At 32.1% G+C, this 24800-nt stretch overlaps 2 protein-coding genes across 2 annotated transcripts; both read right to left on the reverse strand.

Moving 5' to 3' along the window:
• Nucleotides 1-2425: 2425 nt before the first annotated feature.
• Nucleotides 2426-5176, reverse strand: LOC132625882 (protein PLANT CADMIUM RESISTANCE 2-like). The gene is made up of 4 exons (XM_060340479.1): nucleotides 4936-5176; nucleotides 4305-4376; nucleotides 3365-3577; nucleotides 2426-2651 (listed from the first exon to the last, which is right to left on the reverse strand). Exons 1-4 carry the CDS (start codon nucleotides 5063-5065, stop codon nucleotides 2575-2577), a joined length of 492 nt encoding a protein of 163 aa, XP_060196462.1. The 5' UTR covers nucleotides 5066-5176; the 3' UTR covers nucleotides 2426-2574.
• A 10036-nt stretch (nucleotides 5177-15212) lies between these two features.
• On the reverse strand, nucleotides 15213-17986 carry LOC132629220 (receptor-like protein Cf-9). Its single transcript, XM_060344934.1, has 2 exons — nucleotides 15537-17986; nucleotides 15213-15418 (listed from the first exon to the last, which is right to left on the reverse strand). Exon 1 carries the CDS (start codon nucleotides 17984-17986, stop codon nucleotides 15551-15553), a length of 2436 nt encoding a protein of 811 aa, XP_060200917.1. The 3' UTR covers nucleotides 15213-15418; nucleotides 15537-15550.
• Between the last annotated feature and the right edge of the window lie 6814 nt (nucleotides 17987-24800).

Genomic DNA, 24800 nt, shown 5'->3' on the forward strand with positions numbered 1-24800 from the left:
AAAATTACATTAATAAGAAAACTTTAGCTATTAAACCGTCTTACGTGTTCAACACGATTTTGGGTTTAAACAAGAACTCTTCTCTGAATAAGTGAGAATATGATGTTTCTGAGTTAAATTAAGAATTTATTTAGCAATTTTAATTTTAATTTAATGAGGTCATTTGGGCTTATGCCCCAAATCAAAAATTCGCGTAACGCATAAGTGTAGGCTCAGAACAATGAGCTTACGTTCCACGATAATTTCATCGTCAAATCATCCCAGTGCATTTTTATTATGTCCCGCTTTGGGACTCTCCCGAAAACACCTTTAAAACGTGACTTTTTAAAAGGTGAATAGTTAAAATGGAGCGGATGATTAACTAAATTTGGAATTTATTCTGAGAGATCGAAAAGTCTAATGTAGTTAAGAATTATAATTAGCCAAGTAGTATAGTAAAAAGAGAGGAGACAAAGATAGCTATGAGACGACAAAAAGGTCTATCAAACTAAGTTTGGAATTTATTTTGAGAGATCGAAAAGTCTAATGTGGTTAAGAAAAGTTGAAACACAGAGGAATTATAATTTGCCAAGTAGTATACTAAAAAGAGAGGAGACAAAGATAGATATGTGAGACGACAAAAAGGTCTATCAAACTTTGTCTATACAAATATATTGATAAAATTTAAGGCAATTAATTTACATATAGTGATTAATTAATCACTGGAGGTTTTAGTTCTAACAGTCTGATGATTTAGAATTTAACGATCTTATAGATTAGTATGAATTACTTACACGGTACAAATTCTACATTTTAATTGACTGAACATTAAATATAGATAGTAAAAAAACTTATGGGTTAACTGATGAACCGAAAATCCATTATTTTTGTACCCAATATTTACACAAAACCAATGAATACATCATACCCATTTTATTTAATTTTATCATTAAATAATATTAATTAATACACATTATTCCATGAATTTTTAATTTTAACATAATAAATTGTTACTATAATTTGATATAAATACAAAATATAAATAAATGTCTGCCCGTTTAGCATACTAAAATTGACCACTAAATTCAGGGTGTGGTCAGTGGTGGCCAAAAAAAAAAAAAAACCTTACCTCAATAGGTTTTTTGTCTAATTTTATTCAATCAAGTTTTTTTTTTTGTTTAATAAGGTTCCATATCGTGATGGAGGACTTAGGCACTAATTAGGCTTGACTTCAACCTGTATATTCTAAAAATCATATACCTTGGCTTCTATTATACATAATTATATATGTGTGTGTGAGAGCATGGTAAATATTTATTTGCATTGAATGTTTGCTATCAACCCCATTTTATTCTTCTTTATAAATCTTTTTAACTCCTTTTACTTATACTATACTTTATTCATTTCTCTCACATTTCAATCGAAGGGAATTTGTGTCACCCTCATCATCCCCTCGTTACCACTCTTGTCATTTCCTTGGATGGCTTTCTCTAATGTTTTTAACATTCATAATTTCAAAATCATGCCTAATTCATACACATGTTGCACAGTTGGAAATTGAATTTGGGTTACCTATGTGGGTCAACTCGTATCAATGTCTAAATATATAAATATATATATGACTTATATATTTATTATAATATTAATAGTAAAGAAATGAGAAGAGTCATAGTTGTTTTTGGATAATTTCTGAATAGTTGTGTCACTTAAAGAATTACAAATAGGTTTCTCTTAAAAGGAACCTTAGTTAATTCTGTTAACTTTTTTCTCCTTCCTTACGCTTCCCTCTCTCTCCAACTCCGACAAAGAAAACTCTCTCTTCTTTGGTGAAGAACTTTTATGGAATTATTGTTCGTTGGAGCAATTAATTATGTAACTTAGGTACGATTTTAGATTGTGAACGTATGGTGTAGTTTGTTTTTGTATGTGATTAGGCCGTCGACTCGTGAAATAAAATTATATGGATCTTAAGGGAACTGTGTGTTCTTGATCATATTTCCTTCATCAATATATTTCAGCTTCCAATCATAAACTACCTCTTGATCACATATTCTCCCACTAAGTTCCTGTACCTTCATCCTCTTAGATGACCTTGTATTGTAATAACCATTTCAATGAAGATTCGAGCTAAAGGTATACGAACAATTGGCACTATTCGTAGTACTTCATCATAAATTTAAGAGTCATCACAGGTCTATTAGTAGGTAAGCAATTATTGATTATTTTTATTAGATGGAGAATATTCTTAATTTGAGATTTTCTCGCACAATTGCTTCGTTTAGTGAGATTTTTTTTTTACCCAACTACAAAAGCTACAATGCCTACCGGGAAAGTTTTTGTTCATCCACTCCAAATTAAACATTACAAATCTTACAATTCTTCACTAAAGAAGATTATCATAGAAGGTGAAGGCTTAAGAAGAAGAGTAAATAAATTATACATCATATACATTAAACCAGATTAACAACCAATATTATATCTTGCAAGGACAAGAACAATCCACTGATTAACAAATTTCACTTTTATTTTATAAAACAAAATTTAATCCAAGAGAGGAATACAGATATCACACTAGAAGGTCAAAGTTTAATCCATTTATCGAGTCATCCCTCCTTGAACTTCTGGAGCCATTGCGATCCCTTTGTTTTGGCTCTCCATATTTGCTTGCCAACCTACATATATGTTGTAAAAACAAGTAATATAAGTATCTCAACAATTTTAGATTAAAAAAAAAATACTTTGTCCATTTTACTTCATATAGCAGTGCTTGATTGGATATAAATTTCAGAACGTATAAACATATCCTTAAAACTTATAGTTTTAAATATTTAATGCCTTTTCAGTTGTTTCAACAGCATGCTGTTTAATTAATGTAAAATGAGAAGTTTAAAGTTATTAAAAGATTCAAATATGAAAAAATATCATTCTCTTTTAAACAATTAAAAAGTGTCAAATAAAATGCAACACTGAAATTAATTTTTTGTTGGTTTTGTGGTCAAGGACTAAAGTGTGGTTCGCATATCTAGCGTTTAACCTCTATGCTTTCAATATTTAAGATTCTTAGTATTGAATCCATTGTACTTTTAAATTATGAGTTTAGACCTACTATTTATTGTAATTCTAGTGAACTTAAAACAGAAATTTACGATCCACAAAAATTCGCAACTATTGCATCTGCCTTTGGTGTGTGGGGTGGCAAGACTCCCCATTTCTAACTAGGGTCTCGAGTTCGCGGAGGTACTAAAAATAGAGTCAGTCGTCTTTGAGAGGGAGCACCTCACCCTCCACAAAATGGACATACCGGATAAATCTATTAGTCGATCGGGCCAATGCAGATGCTGGGTATCGGGTGAGAAACAAACAAAAAAGGAGAAATATTATTTACCAATTGACATGTCATATCCACGGTGTTTGAGCTCACGATACTCTTGGCACAAGGCACAACATTCACAGCAAAAATGAAGCAAACAGTCCCCACAAGGGCTCTCTGGCAAATTGTATTGTTTCCTCATCTTTGTACGATAGAAACATGAATACATGCATCCACAGCCTGTTAATGCTTCTAATAAGAAATACAAAGCTCCACTTGCCGCACAAGCTGCAAGAAAAACTCACACGTCACTATCATTTTTGTGGGGAAAAAAAGTATAAAGAAATTAAAGTATCATAAATATAACTCAAGAGGACTGTACAATTAGAGGCGAAGTCAAGATTTGAATTTTATAAGTTTCGTATGATAGTGTCGTCATCAAGTATTAGTAGCTGGATTAATTCTGGATTTAATTTCATACATATTTAGTGAGTTTTTTAATACAAATATAATGTTTCGCCTAATACAACTATTGGGTTTGTCCAAACCGGTACGTAAGAGCTCTAATAATACTATAAAGTAAGGTCAAATAAATTAATGAATTTTAGTACTATAAAATAAAAGAATAAACATGCTACAGGAAATGAGAAGTGAAGCACATAATATAAGGTATAATTTAAGAGAATTTAAGTTATATGTACTAATATATAAAGAAGTTTTACGGTGTAGTTTCATATGGATAATAGTAGATTATTTGTCCTTTTTGAGATTATCAATCAATGAATATTATAGAGTGTGACCTGTAATTGTCTTTCAATTAGCTTTGCTGTGAAGCTATTTCTTGTATAGTTAGTGGATAAAATTCAAATATAATTATTTTTAAAAATATAACAGAAGTAACTTGGAAATTAATAATAATGAGGATAAATTCACATTTTCCATTTTTAAAAACGATAAACAAAATAATTAATTGTTACTACTATTTGTTCGGCTGGTTAAATTTATTGTTGCTTACAAACAGTTCCTTTGTCCACAATCTCTGAAATCTGTCCAAATGTAATACATGGACACCAGCAAGTTATGCAACCTGCAAAAAAATAAAACAAGGTTAATAAACCAAAATTAAAGAAAAGAATTCCAATAATAACATCACCATACATGGAAATAAATTATCTATTTCGGGCCAAGTTTGAATCAATCGGAACCAAAGTCAGAACTAACCACTATGTTAAAAACCAAAAAGAAGAAATAAATCATGCAAACGGACAAAAAATAGCTCCAATTCAAATTTGTACAATATTTTGATTAGGAAAGAGTTTAAGAATTAAAAACGACTTTTAAAACCCGAATCTTCTCTTTAAAGATAAAATGCAAAATTTATAGTTAAATTATCTCCAAATATTAAAATGTAACATCTTGTTTAATGGACTAATATAAATTAAAAGGACAATTCAGTGCACGAATCATGCATCCTGGTAGGGTGCGGAGAAGGACCATGCAAGTATCAAAAACTAATTTTACGGTTCAAACCCGTAACCTATAAATTACGTGAAAACAACTTTATTGATATTCCAAAACTCCCACTTACTAATTAAAAAATAGTGTCATATAAATTGAAACAGAGTAGAGTAAAAGAAACAACGTACAGTTTGAGAAATCGGAGAAACAGTCACAGAGTCCAGTGGACCAAGTTCCGGGATGGTTAGCTTGAAACTGGCCCGGAACAGGGATGCCGGTCATCAGTTTTTCGCCGTAAACTGGAGCTGAGGGATTCATAACTTGAAAACTTGAGTTTTTTTTTTAATAAAAAATCTTAAATTTAAAGACAACGGCGAGAGAAAATGATGAAATGAAAGACAAAAAGATATGTAGTTTTTTGGGAAAGAAATGCAAATTATCGTTTGCATTTATAGTGAAATAAAACTTGCTATATGAAGGAAGAGTCAACAAAGGATGACAAGTGACTTGGTTTTGGGTCTACGGTCAGAAATAAATGAATTAGTGAAAAATGTTCTTTAGCGTGTTATTTGTGCAACTTGTTCTCTTTTTATTTATTAAATTTTTGCAATTTTGGCGCAACTTGTTCGAGTGTATAGTTTTGACATTTCAAAGCAGCCAAGCAGCCTATTACTACATGTGTGAAAATAACGTAATAACATATTTAAAATTAGTAGTTATATTTTTCTATCAAACTGAGATTTATAAAGAATAACTATAGTTTTCTGTTGAAGGATTGTATTAGCTAAGAGCTTAAGACAACCGCTAGGTAAACTACGTTATGATTTCTGACCTTTAGAACTTGTAGTATTTTATTGGGTTGAGACCAATATTAAATTCAATTTAGAAGAGATAAATAAACTAAGAAAAAAAATAGGAAAAAGAAAACTTAGGAATAATTAGGAAAGAGATCATTTTCTAAAAATCTCCCTTGAGGATTACCTTAATTTTAGGAACTTCTTTCTACCTTAATTTTAGGAACTTCTTTCTACCTTAATTTTAGGAACTTCTTTCTACTATATTCATATACATTTTAGGTTGTTGAGGTGAGATAGATAATATTTCTTCACCCTTAATTCAAGACTTCAGTTTCTAGTCTTGAAATGAAAATAATCTTGACATGAGCATTTTTTTCTCTAATGAGGTTTACGTAGTATGAATTCATATTAATCGAAGCTTTAAAATGGATATTCAAGAATGGGCGAAGAACTAAAGAAAAGAAAAGAAAACTTCCTTTGTAGTTTGTGGAAAGGGCCAAGCATATTTTTTTTTCCTGACATGTATTTTTAACCATTTGCTAAATGACTTTTTGGAAATAATCAGATTTTCCCTAACTTATCTTTTACTCACATTGATTTGAGATGAAACTTAGACTTTTTGGAAATAATAAGATTTTCCCTAACTTATCTTTTACTCACATTGATTTGAGATGAAACTTACTTAGAAATGGCAAAGTGGAGAATTATACATTTAGAGACAATAATCTAATAATTTAACTGCTGGATTGAAAAATATATGAGCCAATATCAGATGAGTCACTTTTAGGACTATATTTACACAACTTTTAAGAATAAAAATAAAAACTTAAATGAAGATCTAAAAAAGGATAGACCAGCCATAATTGAGGGAGACGTCACTTTTTTAGTGGCCACACGAAAAAATTTCTAAATACAATTTGATTACTACAAGGTATAGTCAAGTCATTTCTCTACTAAGTATTTTACAAGTTCAATCTTAGTAGGAAAATTCGTTGGTATTTACAATAAGATTTTTTTTTTTTTTCGTTTCTTTCACATCACTAATTAATGCTGAGTTTCTTATCATTTTCTTTAATTAGTTTTGTCCATTTTAATGCATTTAGTCAACTTTTTCTTGTATCACTAGCTAACATCAGGGGCGGAGCTACCTGGTCCCGAGGGGTGTCAAGCGACACCCCTTCGCCGGAAAATTACATTGTATAGGTATGTGAAATTCTGATTTTATACATATATGTATTACTATTGACCCCTGGCCTCTTGTAATAAGTTGAGGGCATAGCCGAGTGGTTGAGGGGTGTCAAAGGTTCAGGCTAACAAGGTTGTGTGTTCGATCCTAGTTGGCGACATGCTTATTTTTTTGACTTCAGTCATTGGCCTTTTTTTAAAAATAAAAAATAAAAAATTGACACCCCTTAATAAAATTTCTGGCCCCGCCACTGCTTGCTAATATGCTCAAATGTTAAAGAGTCCCACAAAATAAGAAGAAATGTTTGGAAACTTTTCTCATAAATTTCTTAACGCTCTTCACAATTCTCTGCACATACAGTGTTGTACTAGTAGAATCTCTTTATAATAGTGCAAAACCTACTGAAATTTTGAATTGGTATTCTCATTCCTTCGTAGATCCAATCTAGTTTAGAAAAACATTAAAACGTCCTTCATGTGTTACAACAAATAGCACAGTGTACTGGAGTTTCACATATAAAAGTTTGAAATTTTATCACATTGTGTTGGAGTTTCACTTATAAATTTTTTACATTTTTTTTTTACTTCAGTCATTGGCCTTTTTAAAAAAAAAATAAAAAAATTGACACCCCTTAATAAAATTCCTGGCTTCGCTTAGTGAGTGAACAATTAATACAACCAATTGTCTATCCGAACCTAATTTAAAATATTCTTGTAAATTAAATTTGTGTCGTTACATAATTAGAAACCTTTAGTGAAAATATCGTCTTATGTGTTTAACACGATTTTGGCTTTAAAAAAGTACTCTTTCTGAATAAGTGCGAATCATGTTCTGTTTCGAGTTGAATTTACTGATTTGTTTAGCAATTTAAAATTTTAATTTAGAGAAGTCTTCTTGGCTTATGCCCCAAATTCGCCTAATACCTTAACTATACGCCCAAAATAATAGACTCGTAGTACTTCTAGCCTTGATCGTTTGCCTAAAAATACCTTTTAAAACATTAATTTTCACAAGGTGAATAGGATGATTAAATGTGTTTGAAATTTATTATGAGAGAAAAGTCTAATATGATTAACAAAAAGTTGAAACATTATTGGCCCAGTAGCTAGTGTACTAAAAAAGAGAGGAGTTTATCAAAATTTGATTAAACTAATATATTAAAAATATTAAGGCAATGGATTTAGAGTCAATCAATCAGTGCGAGGCCTTAATTCAATCAGTCTGATGATTCATAGTCAAAACGATGTAATAGAGTAGTATGAACTCATTCGTAATGGACAAAATATACATTTCAATTAATTGATATTAAATATATAGTTACTCGAGAAACGTACTTAGCACTTATGCACTAAAAATCCAACTTTTTTATATTACAAAAATTGTTTCTAAATTCAGTGTGCGTATCTGCTGAATTTGTTTAAGCGTGTTGAGAATGTGGATAAGGTTGCTAAGCTTTTAAATATAGTTACGTTTTTATGTGTATGAACACGTTAGCTCACATGCGGATTTGATTATTGTTCATGTATTAAGTACGTAGAAATTAGATTCGAACTCATAACCATCGGGGGCAGATCTACAAGCCCAATTACGAGTTTACTTGAACCTAATAACTTTTGCCTAGATCTTGCATATAGATTAAGAAATGTACTAAATATTTGATTGTAAAGTTAGTTATTATTGTAGAATTAACTTGAGGTTACTGTATGAACTCATAAATTTTAAATCTTGGATCTGCCTTTGACAAGTGACAACCGCTACCTAGTTTGACATTATGTTAAAATAAGTGATCATCTCATCTTAAATAAACTTTTAAAGAGAGCGCATTTTTATTTATTTAGTTATATTTCCATGCCTATGACATATTACAATTTGAAGAATCAAAGTAAATTAAAGTAGACCATCGTATTTTATGAAATATATACTAATTAAATCCTATCAAATGCATGGAATAGTGAGGTGATCACTAAAACAAGGCTAATTATCTATCTTTCAACCAAGTATAGTTGTGATATGAAAGTCTCATCCACCACAGACTCCTTACAATGAATGAAGATGCATTAGCCGCCTCTTTTTTAATTTCTGTGCGAGGTTTGGTATCCGTTTTCGGGTTCGACTAATTTGAGTGTGTGTGCGGAAGTCTCATTTTGGCGATACACGCTTCTTACTAAAGGTAACTTCATTTTCAGAACTCGAATCCAACCTTAAGAGGCAATTATCACCTTACCACAATTTTTGATGATATACATTAGCCGCCTCTTTTTTATTTATTAGTCAAAATACAATATTCGCTTTGTGCTTGATTAATTTAGATTTGCGCCGAAAAACCTCACTTTTGGGATAAAACGCTTTCTATCAAAGATGTCATTTCTAGAAATTGAATCTGAAACCTTTACTTAAAAAGGAAAGATATTTACCATCTTGATGATACATTAGCCGGCTCTCCCACTTGTTCAAACAATACATGGAACTTTTACAAGTTGTAAGATATAACCTACCTACCACTCTAAAAGTCCCAATTATTAGAAACCAAACTATCGAGGTGAATGGATTATAGGATTCACAAAAAGTTTGTAATTTAATGATAACTAACAGTCCTGAACATCAATACTATTCTTATAATAATGCCTGAACAAGCTGAACCTTCAAAGGAATTTGGTGACTCATTAAAATCAGCATTAAATCAAACGTAATAATAAAAATCATTACTATTGAAAATAAAAGAAGCTCATGTCTGATTGCAGGTCCTTATGGTTTTTCATTTGATGTTTAGTAGTCATAATGGAGTTCCGACTAATTTAAATTTTCGTTGCGTAAGACTAATTAGAGAGGGAAGTGTTTTTTCAAATAAAATAAAATAAAATAAAATAAAAAAGAAAAAGAGGGAAGTTCACTTCCCTACCAAGACAGAGAGACATATCCATCCCACCAGTCTATAGGCAAAGCCGCGATTTTTAAATAATTATGTTAACACAAATACATGATTTCAGTCAAAGTTATTAATTCTACCGAACCCGTAACTACTACGACCATGCCTCTAAGCACCACGACCCTTAAATGATACATGTTCATACTTCTGACAGCCTTTTCCATTTCATTGAAAATATTATGTACAAGACTTATTAGGACTTCATTAAACTCCTCAGAAAGATGTTAGAAGAAGAATCAAAGAATACTGGTGAAAATAAACTTTCAAGCGTGAAAGATTACTTTCAAGAGATATTGCCAGCATATTCTAAGGAGAATACAAGCAATTCTCTGCCAGGAATCTCACTATTAATGAGAAAAAATGTAAAACTTTCAAAGAAGCTACCTAAGAAAGAGGGAAGGGGATGTATTTTCTTCTGACAGCCTTTTCCATTTCATTGAAAATATTATGTACAAGACTTATTAGGACTTCATTAAACTCCTCAAAAAGATGTTAGAAGAAGAATCAAAGAATACTGGTGAAAATAAACTTTCAGGCGTGAAAGATTACTTTCAAGAGATATTGCCAGCATATTCTAAGGAGAATACAAGCAACTCTCTGCCAGGAATCTCACTATTAATGAGAAAAAATGTAAAACTTTCAAAGAAGCTACCTAAGAAAGAGGGAAGGGGATGTATTTTCTTCTGACAGCCTTTTCCATTTCATTGAAAATATTATGTACAAGATTTATTAGGACTTCATTAAACTCCTCAAAAAGATGTTAGAAGAAGAATCAAAGAATACTGGTGAAAATAAACTTTCAGGCGTGAAAGATTACTTTCAAGAGATATTGCCAGCATATTCTAAGGAGAATACAAGCAATTCTCTGCCAGGAATCTCACTATTAATGAGAAAAAATGTAAAACTTTCAAAGAAGCTACCTAAGAAAGAGGGAAGGGGATGTATTTTTTTTTTTTTTCTGTTTTAAGAAAAGGAAAATCTTATTTCTCAAGTCATGATATATTTCAATTTGAATAAGAAATTTTGTGTCCAACTCTAAGCAGTCACGCCCTCTATTCTTGAAATACTACGTACCCAGTGGAAAGTTTCTGAGTTTGGTTATAATCAACTTCCTTCCCCTGGACCCGTATGCCCTAGGCGACACACGTGCTACAATGACCGATTACTACGTAATGTTTTGAATATGCCTATATCTATTGTTTTTTCTTCATTGAATTGAATCTTTCAATATAGATATCGAGAATCAGATTTTTGGTGGTGCTTTCCTTACTTTGTGGAGAGAAGACAGAAAAAGGATGTTCCCCCGCCTTCCATCCGTTGTTATTCCCCTTATGTCATCTGTAACACACATATTTCTTGCTCATTATCATACGACAATCATCACTTCATGAGTACATTCACAAGAATGAAACTAAAAAAATAAGAAGGATTTTGATCCTTAGAATTTAAGCAATTAATCTAAGCCCGATTGAGAATTTCACAAGCTGCAATAGATAATGACTTTGCACCTTATTAGAGGAAATTTGATTTTCCACTATATAATTAGAGGCAGACCTAAGTTATTATCTTACGAAATCCTTTAGTAAAAAATTCTATAACTTACTCTAATTCCTACAAATCCTTTTCATTGTCTTTTCTATTTGTCGTCATACGTTGATATATTTTTCTATTCTTTTTTCCTTTTCCTTTTTCTTCTTCTCTTCCTAATCTTCTAAACTACCCTTCATCAACCCCATACCTTTCTCTATTTCTTTTATCCACAAAACGTTTTTTTTTATTAGTTGATAGTTTTTATCATATAATAATATTATGCACCATTAATCAGTCGTTGTCGAACAAACAATTTGGCATTTCTCTTTTTGACTTGGGGAATTGAAATTTGCCTCAAGAAGAAGACAAAACGACACATATTGTGCAATTTTAAGAGAGGTTAATTGTGTAAATAATTTATTTTTGAGGTTATGACTCATTTGGACTAAGAATATTAGATTAGAATTTCACTAATTTTTCACCATGCCTTAGGTAGTCTTTCCATGTATACCGTAAACTGAAAGAAAAATTTGAATAATAGTGGTTAAATCATTGCTCTAGCTATCGAAGGATCAAAACCAAATAAATTGAGCTAAATTAACTTTAACAGTATCAAAACTCTAAACTGAATTTAGTACTAAATCAATTGAACCTAGCAAGTACAAATCCTATTTAGACTCTAATGTCAGTGTTAGGTTTACTTAGAGAAAAAGGCTGAACACCACTACTTGTCCCGTTTTGAAATCCCGGCCCTTTAGTCATCTAACAAGTATTTAAAATCTCTCTGACCATTGATCAGTCTTATGGGGACGATATAATGATGTTAGTAATGATTACTAGGTAAATAGTGACTATTCAAAAATTGGATAAAAATAATATAATGAAGGAAAATCTATCATATAAGTAAACCAACAAACTATAGTAATACAAAGCAGAAAATAGCTCACAATTATGCTAAATAACCAGCTGTCAGGATTGTCTTGGATAAAGCATAAACAAAGAAATGAACATTATGTTGTAGGTATATTGAATAGTACTCTGACAATTGGCCAAATAATTTCTTGATTCCACACAATTTGATAACTTACTAACCAGTCTACCATGGGTAATCAAAAGAGTAGCTAGAAGATCATTTAATACACATCTCCTAATCCATCCTTAAAGTCAAAAGATGTCCAATGCATTAGTATAGAAAAAGTCTATATTATATTCATAATCCAGCCAAAATTGAAATAGACAAATAAAAAGGTTACCTTCCTTTCAACCAATTTTGAAGTCCAGAAAATTAGAAACTTTTGTAAAAGAAGACCAGCTTTGAAAAAAACAAAGATACTGTCCATAAATTGGCACTGTCATGAACCTCAACATAAACCGGAGAAAACATTCCTGAAATTGCATTTTTAATTAGAATAGAAGACATAAAATCATTACAAAGACAGCACCACCAAGCGTGCGGACCACATAGAAGGCAAAACTATCATGAACAGGCAGTAGTAGAGTTCAATTAAAGACCAACATTTTATCCACACAAGAGCAGATGTTGATCTTTTTAACCGCCGCTAAGCATGCTCTAAATTAGCATAGAAGACATAAATTTGCTTTTTACAAAAACCTTAACTTGTGATGTGTAATCTGAAGCGGCTGAAGATTTTGGGCCATCAGTTAATGTGCCTTTGCTGGGTCATAAACAATGAAATAAGTGTTTTTTCCAGAAGCTGTCAACATCAGATAGAACTACAACATGGTTGCATCTAGAGATAACCTTCCGGAACAATGCTATCATTGATGGCAATGCCAATCGCTGGGAAGAAAGCCTACAGCGTTACATTTTTCATATACAAGTTTGAGCGAATTTTTCAAGACTTGAGCGAAAATTTTCGTATATATTTTGTAAGAAATCTATTGATATGTTTTTTAAACTGAAAAGTATGATCATATTTTGTAAATGTACCCTATTGTTATGTATATATAAGTAATTCTCCCAATTTTTTTTTTACTATCAATTAAAAACAAAAGTTAACTAATGAATCTTCATCTCGGAACCAGCAAATCAACACCAGCTTCTTGACTGTTTGCTAGAGGTGCAAAATGTGGTAAGAATATAGTACTCTAAGCAGCATTAGAATACATACACCAGGGGGAACAAACGAGAAAGAAGAAAAGAGGGTTGTGATTATGATGTCAAACATTTGCTAATGGACAACTAAAGCTAGGAAGGAAATACAGAAAAAAGTGATTAATGAAACTTTAATTATCAAGAAAACAGTTGGGGACCGGTTCAGCATTTAAATAACGTCATTAACAGATCACCGACGTCGCGAGGAGATCAGAATTCATCAGTGGAGCAAAAAGAGAATATTTTGCTAATTCTATGGTTTAATATGCTTGTCTAATTTCTGTTTATCAGTGGAATAGACCATAGGAGATAGTTAACAAATAATTAGGCTGAATTTATTTCTACAAACTATGTTTAATCTGTTGGGATGCTGAACCCGAAAAAACCAGAACATATGCTTCAACTTCTTCAGCATTTCATCAAACATTCAAATCAAATCAAACAAATACATTCACTTAAATATGGATTTAACAAATTTGGTCCTTTAAGTTTGCCAAAAGTTAACACTTTTAGTTTTTGTAAAATATTTACCGAACTCTGTCTGTTAGATTTGATGGAAAATTAAAAAAAAAAAGATTTAACTATAAACACCGAGAAAGTCCCATCAAATTCTAAAGTATGTAACACAAAAAACTAAACTAATTTTTTTTAAAAATTTAAAAAAGCAGAAAATTATACCTCAAAAAGTTGCACAAAACTATAGAAATAAATTTAAAGTAGTAGAAACTACAAAAATTTAAAGCATGTAAATTACTCCCTCCGTCCCAAAAAACTGTCCTCTTTTAACATGACACAAAGTTTAAGAAATAAAGGAAAACTTTTGAAATGTGTGGTCTAAAACAAGTCTTAGATATTTGTGTAGTTGTTAATCATCTGATAAAGTTAAATTGTTTCTAAATATAGAAAGGGGATAATCTTTTTGAGACAGACTAAAAAAGAAAGGAGGACAATCTTTTTGGGACAGAGGGAGTAGTTCATAGACATAGAAAGTCTTTGCTATCCAAGCTCTGTATTTTTCTCTCATCTCAACATTCAATTTTCAATGGGCATTGACATGTTTTAATAGATATTGTAGATATAAATAGATCATAAATGCACTATTCTCTAGCTAAACCAGATGTATTCCATGTATGGGCTAAACAACATTCATGATTCATCACCAATGCAACCTCGGGAAGAAATTTAAGTAACTTGATTCTGATTAGAATGAGAAACTTAATTTCCAATTACATAATAAAGATGCTTCAGGATTTCACTGGATTATTCATTTCAAGTAATCTGAGAGAGGAAGTCATTACGTGCTTTCTTCTTCCTCTATTTAACTCACTTGCAACCTTTCACCCAGATATAAATCAAAAAATAGATATGTATTCTATACACACATCAAGTATCTTTCCGAAAAATCCTAAGCAAAAGGGGCACAAATACTGACCTGCATGTAAGAATTCACCAAAAGAAAATCAAATTGAATCAGATCGGTGAAAATGCCATCACCAAGAAAGGGGTGCGACAAAGAAGAAAGAAAGAGAATAAGTAAAACTCACCAGACATCACAAGTACAACAAAGATAAAAAATTACATACCCGTCAACAAAAGAATTTCAAAGTGAAAGATTGAAGTACAGAGAAAACAAAAGAAGGAAGTTGAGATACTCACAGACAGAGATGCGTCTTCGAGTTAATGGGAGCATTGTGTATTCAGAAGTTGAGCAGACTGAATTACCGGAGAAAGATACACATGTTGAGTTAGGCCCAACCCTATAGTACAATTTGTACTGCTTGTTGTACAATCTTTGAGTGTTGTATTCGTCCCACCAAACTGTGGCTTCTAATATATAGAGATACCAAAGGTCTAAACAACCTCAATTATTTATTAACTGACTGTATGCTTGAGCCCAATTATTCAATTAATTGTAATGAGGATGAATTGCACAAGTTGGGGCCATGAATTCTGCTAATAATCTAACACTTTAAATAAATGAAAATAAATTTGGCTGAGTCTCAAAGGAAGAAAACAAATGTCTTTATTCATAGGGTAACAAACACTTCAGAAAAATCACAAACTATGAAGATAAAGGATTATATTTGCAACACCAGCAACATATTAGACTTGAATCCTGCAATTTTCAAAAATGAAGAACTAAAGTTAATTAAGAGCTTTAAGGATGCAGGAGGTAGAAAATACATTGATAGATATACAATAATCTTTTGAAAGATAAAGACCAAGTTGAATACCTGGAGGTTACACACTAATTTCTTTTCTTCTGTCTTTTCATTCTCGTAATAATTCTGTGTTCCAATTCTTCAACCATCCTCGAAAACCATGCTGGATTTTGAGTTGACAACATTATGTATATTATAGATAGTCCAACAATTAGACCACAACCGTAACCCATGAGAACCGCCTGCCAACTGATCATTGCTGAATCTCCTTCTTCTTCTTCATCTAGCTCAAATAGAGTTGTCCCTTGTGGTACCCCATCATCACTGCCACAAGCTTTTGAAAGTGGAAATCCATGTAACCCATCATTTCCTTGGTATGAACTGTTCTCAAATGTATCAAATTGATTTCCTTTAGGGATGCATCCAACAAGATGATTGTGAGAGAGATTTAACACTGCAAGTGATGTGAGAGACGCAAGCTGTTGGGGAATTTCTCCTCCAATTTTGTTGAATGAGAGATCCAACGATTCAAGTACAGATAAATATTGCAGTGATGTTGGTATAACCCTTTCCAAGCCATTATAAGATAAGTTCAACGTACGAAGCCCAATGAGATCTCCAAAAATGCTTGGAATATGACCTTCAAATCTATTCTTTGAGAGATCGATAACTATGTTTGAGGTCGAAACTCGAACAAATTCAAGATACGATCCCTTTGTTGTAATCATCAAAGAACACTCATAGTAAATATTTCCATCTGCTACATATCTTGGGGTTCCGTTTTTCTCATCAATTAATTTCATAGCTTCAAAATTCACAAAAAGGTTCGCGGGTAAATTTCCGCTAAATCCATTGGAAGAGAGATCTATGACTCGAAGTTGAGCAAATAATTTTTCATTCCTTGAAGCTTGAATGAAGCCATGCAACCTATTTGATCTCAAGCTTAGAATCTGCAAATGAGGTAGGGCTCCCAACCATTTTGGAAATGTGTCATTCAACTCATTGTTACCTAAATCAAGGAGTTTCAAATCTTTGCAATTGATCAAAGATGGTGGAACTTTCCCCTCTAGCTTATTCCCCTCCAATTTAATGACTTCGAGTTGGTTTTCAACACTAAAAGTTGTATTAATTGTCCCACTAAGACTATTGTTGCTTAAATCCAAAACCGCAAGCCCTCTCATATCACCCAAACATTGTGGGATTGATCCGTCCAAATTATTACTTCCCAAATCTAGCACTTCCATTGTTTTCTGATTGCAGATAGCTGAAGCAATCTGTCCATTGAGGTTATTTTTAGAAAGGACAAGATAACATAGGATCTTCTGGTTTAGGAGTGACTTTGGAATAGGACCTTGCAGCTGATTTTGTCTTAAAATAACTGCTACCAATCTTTCGGACTTGAAATTTTGAATTTTGCCAGTGAAACTGTTATTGCTCAAGTCTAACCTATATAGTGAAGGAAGGGAGAATATACAAGAAGGTATTAGACCAGTTAGGGAATTGGATGAAAAATCTAGTGTACCAAGTTGTGTCCAGCTTTGATTACAAGATAAGCACTCAATTTGGCCATTCAATTTGTTTCTCCCAAGATATAACCATTCTATGCTGGTGAGATTCCATATAGGTTTAGGAAAGAGCCCTGTGAGATTGGAAGAACTCATGTCCAATGTTCGCAGTGAAGTTAGATAGCTAAATGATTTAGGTATCCTACCCGTAAAATTCACACCACTAAGATGTAACTCCATGAGAGATGCACTGCTATTCCATTTAGTTGTGGGAAACCCAACAGTGAGCAGGGGATTGAATGATAAAAAAAGATATTTCAAGTCAGAAAGGTGGAAAACTCTTTCGGGCAATATACCAAATAACTGCGTGTTATAAAGATGTAGAATTGTTAAAAAAGAAGAGAAATTTAGAGGAATGGTGGAAGAGATATTCACATCGTTAATTTCAAGCACTTCCAATTGGGTCAAGTTCTTAAGGAGCAGTTCCAAATTGTGAGGTCCTAATCTAAGATCATAATTAAACTCGAGACAAAGAACGTATAATTTAGAAAGATGAGAGATTTCAGAAGGAATTTGACCAGAAAAATCTGAATTCGACAAATCAAGATATGTCAAACTAGAAAACTCACCAAATTTAGGGGAAATGAGTGACCCGGAAAAATCATTATAAGACAAATCAAGCCGTCTGAGATTGGAGAGTTGGAAGAGGCTACTGTTAGAATCAAACTTGCCTTGAAGTTGGCTGCAAAAGAGGTCAAGCTCAATCACTTGTCCAGTCGTCTCCTCACAGTGAACTCCACCCCATGAGCAACAATCTGTGCTCTTGTTCCATGAAAGTACTTTCGACTGATAAGAAGGATTACAAGAAATTGAAGCATTTATAGTAAACATGTACTTGAATTGAAGAAGAGCAAAGGCTTGATCTTTAGGGCACAAATGAGGTAAGGATGAAGAGGAAACAAGTTGACTGAGAAAGGCTATGTATAGCAGAAACAATGCAATTTTTTGATAACTCATTTCTGTACTAAAAATTATAAAAATTAAGTTGGTAGAGAAGAAATCAAGAATTTTTTGCTCTGCTCCTCTATTCAATAATATTGAGTTATATATAGCAGAAAGCAAAGAACATTTACTACTGTAGCTTTGGAGTAGTCAATATGAGGAAGGTCACCTAGTCATTTTCAGGTTTAAAATTTTGACTGGTAAGGATGAGAGTGTAACTTGGGGCAAAAACCTTGACTTACAGTATAACATATTTTTCCTTTACTCTGCTTTCTCTATACAATCAAGAATCTCAATCAAGTTCAGAGAAGGTTCCTAATATTTTCCATCAGCACACAGTATTATTGCAAGGTTCCATTTAAATCAAAGTAGAAACCGTCTACAATTCAAATACAGTGCTAAACAAAGAAAATTGTATGGAGAATTGAAACAAACAAGAATAAATAGTAGAGAGATAAAAGAGAAGAGAGAACGTGTTAGACCCATTTTCGCGTATATGTGCGATTTACTGTTGTAAGTTGAAAAAATAGTAAATTTGCAAAATCAAGCCCCTCTCTGATCAAGGTAATTTTTATCTTTTTCAACTTGTTGATTTTAATCTCAGATCACCTTATTACTTTAATTTGTTTGGTTGATTAATGGGTTTTTTTAGCTTGCTGGGTTAAGCTTTTGTTTTGCTGCTTATGGTAAAAGTTTCCCAACTTCTTTATGTGGGTCTGTTGACTTCGTCAAATATTAGGGAAATGTTAAACTTTCTTTTCATTTAATTGCACGGTTTGCCCTTCAAATGGCTGGACTTTGATTTTTACCCTTCAAATGGGCTGGACTTTGATTTTTAAGTCTTATCTACTTTTTTAGTAGATTTTTTTTTTTTAAAGCCACGACGTAATTTTTTTTTTCTAATGGTCAAGTCTGATTCATTTTAAAAAATAGGTAGACTTATTTTTGTTTAAAGCCAAGTAGATATTTTTTTTAAACGAACGAGACAACCCACTAGCAAAAAAAAAAATTGTCTCGTGGCTTTAAAAAATAAGTCCAATATAAAAATAGATAGACTTATTTTTTTAAAGTCACGTGACAATTTCTAAATTAAATGATAAGATAAATGATTTCTTTTTTAAAATCTGGCAGCAAAATGGGTATTGCACCATTTGTGTAACGACAGGGGTATATATGCACTATTTTCTTAACGAGGGTATATCTGCTCTAAATCGCAAGTGAAACTCGGAAAAAGTGATAGTTCTTGATACGTTTTTGAACACTAAATAGGTCGAAATAATTTAATTCATAACGAGAACCCACAAACTCAAAATCTTAACTCCGCCCTTGCAAACCACCCGTTTTAACACTGACCTGAAACAAAAAGAATTGGATCAACTATAAATTTCATATGAAACAAAAGCATCAAGCAAAGAACAAACACAAAAACTGTGGTGAATTTAAACAAGCAAAGGGGCACAAAAAAATAAATAAAACAAACAGAGAGATAAAAGAGGAGAGAGAACATACTTTGTAGAAAAGTATTGATTTAGTTAAGTGGGCCTGTGTTTCATTCAAAGAATTGATAATTGATTTCAATTTAACTAAGTTGAAAAAAGGTAAGAATTTATTTGATCAAATGAACACAATACCTAGACCCCTTTTTTTTGGATATGGGGCAAAGTAACGGGTGGGTTGTGTGGATATTGGGCAAATGTTTTGAGAAATGAGAAAATGGTCCTTAATATATAGGGCTTGACTTTTGGTCCTTGATATACATTTTTTTTCATGGATTTTCCTTCAAAGGCGCTGATTTTTAATGTTTGCCCTCAAATTATTGGTCTTTAATTTTTGTCTTTCGCTTAAAAAAGTGGCAGAAAATATCCCGAGAATCTGAGTTCGAACCCTCGCTTAGTCAGAAGAAAATAATTTCCTAAGGCAAGGCTTCACAAAAAGTCTGCCTTAAGAAAAACAAAACTCTGCTTGAATTGTCTGAATAGGCTTAATTTTGCAACGAAACACTGCCTTGCATTTTTTTTTACTGAGTCGGGGTTCGTATCCAGAACCTCGGTGTATTTTAGGCGAAAGACAAAAATTAAAGTTAGACCCCTTTTTTAAAGAGATTTTTTGTGGGTCCACCTAATCTCAACTAGCTTTCTTTTTAATTTCTTTTTTTATTCTTCAAAAACATCTTTTTTGTCTGTCTCCACGGCCCCTCCCTCAAACCAAGTTATACTGTATTGGACTTTCTTCTATAGGGGTCATTAGATACTACTTCTTAATTATTAAATTTAATAGAAACTTTAGTTTGGGTGTTTAGTTGTATGAAATATAAAATAATATTTCAAAAAAGTTTTTACCAAAAGAACTGGAAGAAAAGGTTAAATGCAATTACATATACCATTATATTTTTCATTCCCTCCCTCATTAGGTTATTAGGAGGTTTGGACCAAAAAAAGTTAATAAGGGGTTAATTTCTTCCATAGTTTTATAGGGGAATCGGGAGAACTAATTGAGATTTGAAACTTTTGATTAGAACTCTCACACACTCTATCAAAACATAAGAAATTTAACATACATCCATTAAAATTAAGTAGCAAAATCCATAGATTGAAAAAAACTTTAAATTTAAGCTAAAATCTATAAATCAATGTAATATGTGTGATATGTTCAGTAAGAATCTCGACCCCTCCACTATAAAACTATTATTTTAGTTTATACAATTTATACCCAAACTGAAAAAAAATAGACGCTTTGTATCTGGTGGAAAAAAATTATTGACGTCGTTTATGATAAAGTCGCTAGGTTACGTTGAGCAAGATGGATGTGAAGACGTCAAAATTTCAACTCACTGCAAATAGTCCTGACCCAATAATTACACATTATTAATATTATTTATCAAACAGTATAAGACATAGTGCAGAACAATGCAACTTGAGAATATTAACCTTAACAATAGGAAATAATTATTTCATCAATTTAAATTTTAGGGGAGAAAGAGAAAAGTTAAGAGTGCTAATTGTGTATAGACCTTGACAAAAACATTTCAAGTCGAAAATCCTTTAAAAATTTAATTGATATAGACCTTGACTTAAGAGTCAAGAAGAAGAGAAAAAAAGATCTTCATCTTAAAAAAAATATCTCCTTTATTCTGCTTTCTCTACACAAACAGGAATGACAATTAAGTTCAGAAAAGGAGCGAAATTCTGCAGTTGCTCTACCACTGGGTGTAAGCCATGTCTTCATTTAGTTTCCAGGAGCACACAGTATTTCCAGGTTCCAATTTTACTTGATATTGTTGCAAAAACTGCTTAAAGCAAATCAAAGTTGAACCGTCTACAATTCAAACACAGTCCAATGCAAGCTCATGCAGATGATTGATTATGATGTATTTATATATCAATTTAGTGAAATTTTGTAGTAAGATCATTAACCTTATTTCTCTACCAATAAAATCACTCAACTTATACCTTATCGGAGAAATCAATTTCTGGCACCTTGAGAATATTAACTTTAACAATAGGAAAAAAAAAATATTTAATGAAATTAAATTATTATTGGAGATTGCAAAGTCTTTTTTTTTTAACTGGTAACATGGAAAAGAGAAAAGTCTATAAGAGTATTAAATGATGTATATACCTTAACAAAAATATTTCGCGTCAAAAAATCAAGAAGAGTTCGATTAGTTAGGATAAGAGTATTGGTTGGTGTATAGACCTTGACAACAACATTTCAAATCGAAAATCGTTTAAAATTTTGATTGGTTAGGATGGAGTGTTACTTGGTGTAAAGTGCTTGACTTACAAATCAACAAGGAAAAAATAAATACTTCTCCTTTACTCTGCCTTCTCTATACAATCCAGAATCACAATCAAGTTTGGAGAAGGAGTCCAATTCTGCAGTTGCTCCTAATATGGCTACGATTAGGTGTAAGACATGTCTCAATCTATTTTCCATCAGCACATATTAATATTGCAAGTTTCCAATTTAACTGGATATTGTTGCACAACAGCTTAAAGCAGATCAAAGTAGAACTGTCTGCGATTCAAATACAGTCCAATGCGTGTATATGATAAATTATGATGTATTAATATATCAAATTAGTGAAATTGTGTAGTAAAATCACTAACCTTGTTAATATGTGATGTATCAAGGCATGATAGACGATCATTCGTATTTAAAGAAAATATCGAAATAACATATAGAAATAATAATGCAGGTAGGAAAAGGGAACAACTATTAGCTAAGGTGTGAAACTCGTGAAAAAGTGATAGTTCAGATGTGTTTATGAACATTAACTCTAATATGTCAAAATAATTTAATTCATAACCATAACCCATAAACTCAAAATTCTAACTCCAGCTCTGCAAACCACTTGTTTTGACGCTGAGCAGATACAAAATGAATCGGGTCAACTATAAATTTCATATGAAACAAAAGCATTAAGCAAAGCACAACCACAAATTCTGTGGAGAATTGAAACAAGCAAAGCACAACCACAAAATCTGTGGATAAATGAAACAAACAAAGGGGCACAGAAAAATAAATAAAATAAATAGAGAGAATAAAGAGAAGGGAGAACGTACTTTGTTTGAGTTAAGTGGGCCCTCTTGTGTTTCATCAAAAGCGGCATCGTTTCCCCTTCTGCAACTACAACAACATATTTTTAGAGTTCTCATCAATTGAACCATACTTGAAAAAAGATAAGAATTGATCAGACATATACAAGAATATGACAAAAATGGTCCCTTGTGCTTGGGAGTAAGTTTAAAATAGTTCCTTATGTATGCACTTAATAGTTTGAGTCCTTTAAGTTTATTAAAAATTAACACTTTTAGTTATCGTAGGCGAACGACCATGAAAATAAAATATTTTTCGCTTTATTTGAAATTTTGAAGTTGGAGTTGTGTTTGGTTGTTTGAAGGTACTAAAAGTGAAAATAAGGTTTTATGTGTTTTCCAAAGTAGGATTTGGAATTCTCATGGCCAAATGCTGATTTTCAAATAAAGTGAAAAATTCTCATGGCGAAACGGATCTGATTCGTAAAATATTTACTGAACTCAGTCTGTAAGATTTGATGGAAACAAAGGTGAAAGAATTTAACTGTACATACCAAAAAAGTCCCATCAAATCCTAAAATATGCATCAGACTCTAGAACATAAATTAAAAATAACAAAAACTACAAAAATTATACTTCTAAATGTGAGTTACCTGCTAATTTCCTTTTTTCCAAAGTTTACGTCAAATATAACAGACGGAGTACTCAATTCCTGTAACTACCCGTTTGGTCGTTTAGCACTTTAAAACTACGAAAAGGGTATGAGACTATATAGTATTTATTGACATGATTTTAATATATGAAATGATGCATGAATTAGTGGAGTAAGTAAGTGGGCCAAGCCCAGTACCCCTTGTTTTGTGCACGTTATGTTCCTAAAGAAAGAGGAAAAAGTAGAAGAAAATTAAATAATTATAACTAGAATAGTAACTTGTTTGTCAACCACACCTACACGTGAAATTATGGGAAATGGGCAACAAAGTGGGACTATATACCTATTGTGGTGTGGTGGCAGTGATTACAAAGACACTATGTAAATATATACAAGTAGGCATCATTAGGATAAGAATAGAGTATAGTAAAGTAATTGGCTATGATGTACAGCTCACGGTCCATTATATGGAGTCCAATTCTTTATCTAACAAATGGGAGTTGTTCATTTTAAGAGGAGTAGAAACGTTGGAAGCAACTTTAAACTCTGGGAATTAATTTGGAAGAGCAAAATATAAGCAGCAACTTTAGCTTTGAGAATTAATTGAAGAGCAATACGTTGGCAGCAACATTTTAGCTTTGGAATATTTTTTTTTTTTGAAGAACAGAAATGTTCCAACAAGAATTCTAGGAACTCAACTGTGCAAGAAGGATTTCTTCCCATTATTGATTCTTGGTGTAATATAATTAATCCTCTATGTGTTTAGTGGCCAGGTTATAGTGTTCATGTCAAAGATGATATTAGTAATGATTGTGGGTTCAATTTGCTTTTTATGAATATGGAGAATTGCAGCATCTGTTCGTAGCTTTTCTTGGCAAATCGGATAACTCCCTTTTCTTGTCCATTTATCTTTTCATATAACCATTAATATAGTATTAAGCCTTGGTAGAAATTTTTCATTTTGTAATTACGTCATGTGCTATAGGGCAACTTTAATATTTCCATGAATGACATAAAATAAGTGTTCTAATTTACCATTGTGATTGGGTAATGATTATGAATAATTGTGGGTAATAATGAGGATATGTTTCTAAGCTATAGGTTTCCTAATTCTAATGAATTCACGTGTAATGCTTATTCCAAGCTACTGGTCCGTCCATTTCTTCATGTTTCAAAATTTCTTTTATGACTTTGATGCTTTGACTATAGTTTTGATATATTGGGTGTATGAAATCAAATATTAGATGTATTAAATTATATGTACGCCTCCAAATTCCTGGCACTTAAGATTTTGGGGAAATTAAAGGTTTCGAGTCCTACTCTTAAGAAAGGAAAATTAATGATTTGAGAGTCCATTTATGGATGAAATTGATCAATTTTATAAATATATGATCCTTAGATAATGGGTGAAATAATTTTTCAATAAAATTCCAATCTTGCCCTTATGGGCCAAAGGCCACTTTTTGCGGTGCGTTTTGGGTTTCGAATATAAATATAGCAATATGGGTGTCCTTAGATTCGTATTCTAACGTAGACCACATATTTTATAGATTTTGATCGTTCAGAGGCTCTACGCAAAGGGAAGGCATTAGTTTGATTATTCGTGGCACCCGCTCGGCATTGAGGTAGGTTACGGTCT

Source organism: Lycium barbarum, chromosome 2 (assembly GCF_019175385.1).
Source record: "Lycium barbarum isolate Lr01 chromosome 2, ASM1917538v2, whole genome shotgun sequence".
NCBI lineage: Eukaryota > Viridiplantae > Streptophyta > Magnoliopsida > Solanales > Solanaceae > Lycium > Lycium barbarum.

Bases quoted from the DNA above. Each gene is read 5' to 3' on its own strand.
- LOC132625882 (XM_060340479.1), bottom strand. From the start codon at position 5,065: ATGAATCCCTCAGCTCCAGTTTACGGCGAAAAACTGATGACCGGCATC. The intron at 3,578-4,304 runs GTAAGCAACAAT...TTTTTCTTGCAG, and splicing joins TGTGGACAAAGGAACTGTTT to CTTGTGCGGCAAGTGGAGCT. The intron at 2,652-3,364 runs GTAAATAATATT...ACATATATGTAG, and splicing joins TGGATATGACATGTCAATTG to GTTGGCAAGCAAATATGGAG.
- LOC132629220 (XM_060344934.1), bottom strand. From the start codon at position 17,986: ATGAGTTATCAAAAAATTGCATTGTTTCTGCTATACATAGCCTTTCTC.